The following is a 7,313-nucleotide window of genomic DNA, read 5'->3' on the forward strand; positions in this document are numbered from 1 at the left end:
TATATATATGTGTGTGTGTGTGTGTGTGTGTGTGTGTGTGTGTGTGTGTGTGTGTGTGTGTGTGTGTGTGTGTGTGTGTGTGTGTGTGTGTGTGTGGAGTGTATGTGTGTATAAGCAAGCTTACTGAAATGCAATGATATTCCTCAAAGCCTTCTTTGTAAAGCCGACTATAGAAATTTAGACTGCCTTTTATAATTATACAATTAAATACAAATATTTAGTGTTAAATAGCATAAACATCTCGGGTATATCAATTGGTGGCTCAGTGAGTCGATACAGCAAGGGTGCCTGGTATGCATACGTTTGTGTAGACACACAAACACATTATATTGAAAACAATATTACTTGTAACAGTGCACACATCTCATGCAGGATGCAGACATATACTTATTTCAGACACTTAATTTGCAGTTGCACTTGGTATCGCGAAACCATGAGAGTTCAGCCTCACCCAGTCCATTTCAAACTTTCTGATTATACAAAAATAACAGAGCTGCTTTGGTAGACATCGTTTCCACTTATTGATAAATATCTTTTCCCACTTCCTAAAGTAGACATATATTGGCGTAAGATAAATGTCAAGTACATGTACCACAACACAGGTTTTCTCTCAACTGAAAGCAAACACATTTATTATATTTCATACATACTACAGTTAGAGCAGTTTGCCGCCAATATTGGAACAGGTAAGGGCAGTGGCTGAAGAAAGATGATTAACAGATCAGCCCTCACCCCATGAAGCTTCACCACATATTATAATTTCAAGTTTTATTTTTCAGCATCTTTCTAGGTAATAGAGACAGCATCAATTTCTCAAAAACACACTCTTCATAACAATATCAAAATGAGAGCCGACAGGTGGAAATGCCTCAGATAAGCTGACCAAAGTTTCGATAGGAGAACCTATCTTCGTCAAAGGTGCCTAGCCTTCTCATCCTTGGCATATTAGTTTCAAGGGGGGTAGTAAAGACGTCATCTCCTGGCGGTTGCATGTGTCCCTGTTGGCAATCGTAGCCTTAAAAAAAAAAAACTATGAGTGGCCAGGAAAGAGCGGCACCTATGGGACCGGTTGTGAATTTTTTCTGCTTCATCGTGCAGATTTCGTCTCTTGTCTACACGTGGCCATGCGCTGCTTCTGCGGCGTCAACGAACGGGTCTACGTCAACGATCATCCTAATCGCTGTCCCCGCTGCTCAACCCGATGCCTGTGCTACAACCGCTTGGATGGCACCGTTCCACCTTTTGGACCAGCCGATTCCTTCGTCGACGTCAGCACATCCTGCTGATTTAAACGTCAGCCCGTCGTCGGCGCCTTTCAGTGGCCAGGAAAGAGCGGCAGCTATGGGACCGGTTGTGAATTTTTTCTGCTTCATCGTGCAGATTTCGTCTCTTGTCTACACGTGGCCATGCGCTGCTTCTGCGGCGTCAACGAACGGGTCTACGTCAACGATCATCCTAATCGCTGTCCCCGCTGCTCAACCCGATGCCTGTGCTACAACCGCTTGGATGGCACCGTTCCACCTTTTGGACCAGCCGATTCCTTCGTCGACGTCAGCACATCCTGCTGATTTAAACGTCAGCCCGTCGTCGGCGCCTTTCAGTGGCCAGGAAAGAGCGGCAGCTATGGGACCGGTTGTGAATTTTTTCTGCTTCATCGTGCAGGTTGGTAACCGCCCGTCTTTGTACTCAAAGCGCTCCAGTGATACATGTCTGCTGCTCTTCCCTGGCCCAAGTGTTATATATGACAATGTCTCTGAGTGCTTTCATGTCCTCAAGTTACTTTTGTGCGGGGATATTGAATCAAACCCAGGACCGGACGATAAGGTGCTGACAGCTATTGCTAGCCTTTCAGCTAAAGTAGACTCGCGTCATGCGGAACTTCTTGCCGTACTTTACCAAGTTCAAACCAATCAATCTTTATTAGAACAGAAAGTAACCAACCTTTCTAGCAGGCTAGCGACAGTTGAGACGATGGTAGAATCATATGACTCGGGTCACCATATTCCTGATCTTCCGCAAGCAGTAAATACAGTCATAAGAAACGAAACGACTGCTCTTCATTCCCGACTTGACGAGTTGGAAGATCGCTCTCGTAGAGATAATTTGATATTTTTTGGCATTGCTGACAATGTTTCTGAAGGTTGGGCGCAGAGTGAAAAAATAATCACTGACCTTATATCTCAAAAACTTGACCTCAACCTATCAAATGAAGCAATACAGCGTGCGCATAGGCTTGGTGCCTATGTTCCCAATAAGTGCCGGCCTATTATTGTTAAATTTCAGTCGTCAAAAATAAAGGATAACGTTTTTTATCAGAGGAAGAAGTTTCAACCCTCTAAGGTGTCAGTTAGTGAAGATTTCTCGAGGGCAACACGACAATGCCGAAAAAAGTTACATGAATTTGGTAAAAACTCTGGACAGCCGTACTCGCTACGAGTAAACAAATTGTATATTAACAAGACTGTCTATGTGTATTGCCATGTTACCGACCGTGTGTGCGAACTTGAGACACGCGAGGAGCGCAACAACAGTAACATTGGTAATGCTTCCCCCGTCACTCTTCCAGCTGCTGCCAGTTTACCCGCCCCAGCAACATAGCTAGCACGAACGCAATCAGCCAGTCAGGTGTCCCTGCTGTATTCCAATGTGCGTAGTGTGTGTAACAAGCGCGACGACTTATCTTCCGTTATCGACACGTGTTCTGCGGATGTGGTACTGCTCACAGAAACTTGGCTCTCTTCCGCTATTCATGACTTTGAAATATTGCACTGCGAAGCGGGCTACAAAATTTATCGTTCGGATCGTACTGGTAGTCGAGGCGGTGGTGTGTTGATAGCTGTCCGGGATACTTTCATCTCTAGTGCGATTATGGTCGACACCAACTTAGAATTTGTTAGCGCATGTGTATTTACAGGGCATAGAAAGTTCATTTTCAGTGTGTGCTATAAACCGCCACAGTCTTCAACAGCATTTTGTCAAGAATTACATGATGTCCTAAATAAGTTGACTGTGCGGTTTCCCAAATGTCCTTTATTTCTTTTTGGAGATTTTAACTTGCCTTCTATAATCTGGTCTACTGACCCGCCAAGTCTTGTGGAAAATTCAATAGAATGTTCGTCATTTTTGAATGTTTGTTTAGATTTTAACCTTAAGCAACTGGTACTTCAGCCTACTCGTTGCTCACCTCATTCTGCCAATGTACTAGATTTGCTGCTTACGACCACTCCAGAACTCGTCTCACCCCTAGTATTTATGCCCGGTCTAAGTGATCACTGTTTTATTCACTGTAGTATTCATGCACATTTACCTTGCACGAAGCAAGTTAAATTTATTAAAGATTATAAAAACGCCAATTTTGCTGCAATAAATAATGAACTTGCTAATTTCATCACAGACTATATGCCTGGTTTTTATACACGCACCATTCAAGAAAATTGGTTTATATTTAAAGAAAAGGTCGCTGTTTTGATTGACCGCTACATTCCTAAAAAACAGATCCTTTCTTCTTCTAAAGCCCCTTGGTTTAACGCCCATTTGAAGCGCTTACTAAACAAGAAGAAAAGGAAATTCCGCCGAGCAAAAGTGGTGATGACGCCTGAGCGTTGGCACGCGTACTTCGTCGCTGAACAAGAGTACAAAAACGCCATTGCGCAGGCTAAAAATGTATTCCACAACATTACCCTACCCACTCTACTGAAAGATAATCCCCGGCAATTTTGGAATATAGTTCGTGGCAGCAGATCTACAACGTTTCACCTACTAGATAGCAATGGTGATGCTGTTTCCAATCGTGACTGCTGCAATGTGATGAATGATGTATTTGTTTCTTGTTTTTCTGGGGCAACACCCTTTTCTATGCCTTCTGTCGAAGACCTTTCTTTTTTTCCTATGGATTTCATATCTGTTGATTCATCTGGAGTGTGCCGTATAATAGAAAAAATGAAATTGTCTAGCTCTGCAGGCAACGACGGCATCAATTCAAAGTTCTTAAAAAACACAAAACTTTATTCTTCCATTATACTCGCTGAACTTTTTTCGCAGTCTTTGCAGTCTTCCACTTTGCCAGATGATTGGAAGGTGGGTAAGGTGGTTCCACTTCACAAATCAGGTAACACCCACTCTCCCCTCAATTACAGGCCAATATCTTTAACCAGTGTACCCTGCAAACTTCTCGAGCACATCATCTATTCAAACTTAGTATCTTTTCTCGAATCCAACTCATTTTTTTCCCCTTGGCAACACGGTTTCAGGAAGCACTTCTCTTGTGAAACGCAGTTACTTTCTTTTACTAACGATCTTTTTCGTGCTTTCGACAATAATTTCATTATCGATTGCATCTTTTTAGATTACGCTAAAGCCTTCGACACTGTTTCGCATACTCTCCTTCTTCTCAAAATGAGCAAGCTAAGTATAGATCCTAACATCCTTGACTGGATTCACTGTTTTCTAACAAACCGTCTGCAGTATGTTCATGCTAATAATTATAACTCTCCTACCGTTGCTGTAACATCAGGCGTACCACAGGGTTCGGTTTTAGGTCCATTGCTTTTTCTTATTTATATTAATGATTTGCCTGTCGGAATTAATTCTACCATTAGGCTTTTTGCTGATGATTGCGTACTGTATCGTGTCATTCATAATCAACATGACGTTTCTACATTGCAGTCCGACATTGACGCTGTTTCTAACTGGTGCGACAAGTGGCTCATGAAATTAAACATCAGTAAGTGTAAAGTTATGAGAGTAATGCACCACAATAAAGTCAATGACCATTTTTCCTATACCCTCAAAAACTCCTCTTTAAACCCCGTTACTAGTTACCGTTACCTTGGCGTGCATATAACCCACAACCTCTCTTGGAATATGCATGTTGAACATGTTATTAATAACGCTGATCGCATGCTTGGATTTCTCCGCCGTCATTTTTCATCCGTTCCTTCAGATTTAAAACTTAAATTGTACACAACACTCGTTAGATCGAAATTGGAATACGCTTGTTCTATTTGGGATCCATTTAGCTCCGTATTAACTACAGCCCTTGAATCCGTTCAGAACCGTGCAGCTCGTTTTGTGCTCTCTAACTACAACCGCTACGCCAGTGTTTCTTCAATGAAAGCTACCCTAGGATTACCAACACTTAAGTCACGCCGTAAGTACTTCCGTCTCAACCTATTTCACAAAATCTTTTACACGAATCCAACACTTAAAAATGATCTTTTCCTTCCCCCAGATTATGTATCACCACGGTTAGACCATCATCTTAAAGTTAAAGTTCCCATATGCCGCACTAACACTTACCATGCTTCTTTTTTGCCTCAAACAAGCAGTGACTGGAACCATCTTCCTGCCTCCATTGCTGCAATCGAAGAATCTGCCGCCTTCAAAATTGCAGTTATTGATATATTGTTGTCAGACCACTCCTCTCTGTAATGCCCTCGGGCCCTGAGAGTATGAAAATAAATAAATAAATAAATAAAGCAGAGGAGTGCAGTCATTGCTTCATTTCAAGTTGGGTGGTAGTGATTCAGAATGTTCTCAGAGGGTGGAGAAAAAAAAAAGGAAACACCCAAAGTAGGAGTGGTGTGCTGCCAATGGTGGCCGCTACAGACACGAAAAAAGCAAAGAGCTTGAAAGTTCGAAGCTAGCAGACGGTCCCCCCGTTTGGCCATCACGAAGGGTTGCTGACGACATTGGCCTATGCTGTTCTCGAACATCTATGAATGGGAATCATAAGAAAGAGGTTACAAAAAGGCACAAGAGAGAAGCAGGCGGCTACTTTTAAATGCCAAGATTTCAAAGGTAAGCGACACCAGATGTGTTTGGAAGACCACGTGATTATTGGGGAAGGTCATTGGTTAAAATATGCTTTTACTATCCCCATAGGTGTCCCGCTCAACGAAATTGCCTCAAGAATTTGGCGGCATGTTGGCATAGAAATTGGCAAGTTGGGAATGCAAAGGGAATAAGCAACTACGAGAGAAACACAAAAGAAAAAAAAAGAAAAAAAAGGCGGATTGGTGATAGGCGACACGCTAGCGTTAACAAACGAGGAAAGGAAAAAGAGACGCAGAGAAATTTGTGGCTTGGCAAAGACTTAATGGTGCACGGTAGGAGTGTTTTTTGAAGCGACAAAAGAGGAAAGAAAGCTGTGGTTGAAAGGTTCCGGAAAATAAAAACTTCGTAGTTGTGTGTATATAGACACAGGTATATCTATAATTAAAGTCTTAAAAATTTAGAGTGAATAATATTATTACAATATGTAGGCTAGGAGTGATTCCATGTAATACCAGTTATGTCTATTTGAAGGTTGAACGTTTCCAGTTGCTAATTATGGCCGCAAATATGCAATGGCTCTCAGCGATTCCAAATTACCACGTGCAACATGAATTCCTGATGGGTGTAGGGACATAAATTTGTGTATAAATTATTATTTTATGTATTTATTCTCTCGTGGTGACCAGAAATTATTTTGTAGAACATAAAGCTTTGCTTTTTAGAAAGTGTGGTCCTGTTGGTAGAAGTGTCCGGCTACTACTTTCGGTAAATTGTGCTTTGTGTCTGCACGGTGGCAGTTCAGTCGTACGTGAATTGGCGGCCCACTTTCACCTATATATTGTTTTCTACAGCTGGCACACTAGGGAAAGTATATTAGGTTGTTTAAAAGTGCAGGTGAAGCTCTATGTGACCTTGTGAATGTAGTCAGATGCTGTGCTTTTTATGTTGCTAGCCGGCTGTATTTATTTGCAGGGTGAGCCCCTGGGCTGGCCACAGGGATCAGACGTCCTAGTCTAAGTTTGCGTGAACAAGCATGTCTAAGTTAGCGTTGCAATGGCACGTGCCACGCATTGCTAATTCCCGCAAAACTTAAAGCAAACACTAGGACGTCTGGTCCCTGTGGCCGGCCCAGATGCTCCACCTGTAAAAATATATAGCTGGCTAACAACTTAAAAAGCACAGAATTTGACTACATTCACAAGGTCCCATCGATCTTCATCTGCACTTCGAACAACCTAATATACTGTCTTAAGTGCGCCACCTGCAGACATTATAAAGGCAAAACTGGGCAGCCAATCCACGTAAGACTGAACGGCCACTGTGCAGACACAAAACACAATTTACCGAAAGCAGTAGCCAGTCACTTCAACCAACAGGGCCACAATTTCGATCAAGCAAAGCTTTATGTTCTACAAATTTCTGCTCACCATGAGAGAGGAAATACATGGAATGATATTTGATGCACAAATGTAATCCCCTACACCGATCACGAATCAATGTAGCACGTCGCCATTCGGAATCGCTGAAAGCCATAGCAT

At 42.3% G+C, this 7,313-nt stretch overlaps 1 protein-coding gene across 1 annotated transcript; it reads left to right on the plus strand.

Annotated features, from left to right (window-relative positions):
* The first annotated feature begins 1,063 nt into the window (after positions 1 to 1,063).
* On the plus strand, positions 1,064 to 5,477 carry LOC119165496 (uncharacterized). The gene has a single exon (XM_075872659.1). The coding sequence runs from the start codon at positions 1,225 to 1,227 to the stop codon at positions 2,596 to 2,598; it is 1,374 nt and encodes a 457-aa protein (XP_075728774.1). The 5' UTR covers positions 1,064 to 1,224; the 3' UTR covers positions 2,599 to 5,477.
* Positions 5,478 to 7,313: the final 1,836 nt, after the last annotated feature.

Source organism: Rhipicephalus microplus, chromosome 1 (genome assembly GCF_043290135.1).
Source record: "Rhipicephalus microplus isolate Deutch F79 chromosome 1, USDA_Rmic, whole genome shotgun sequence".
Lineage (NCBI taxonomy): Eukaryota > Metazoa > Arthropoda > Arachnida > Ixodida > Ixodidae > Rhipicephalus > Rhipicephalus microplus.

Excerpts from the sequence above, each read along its gene's own strand:
- LOC119165496 (XM_075872659.1), top strand. The coding sequence starts at position 1,225 with ATGGCACCGTTCCACCTTTTGGACCAGCCGATTCCTTCGTCGACGTCA.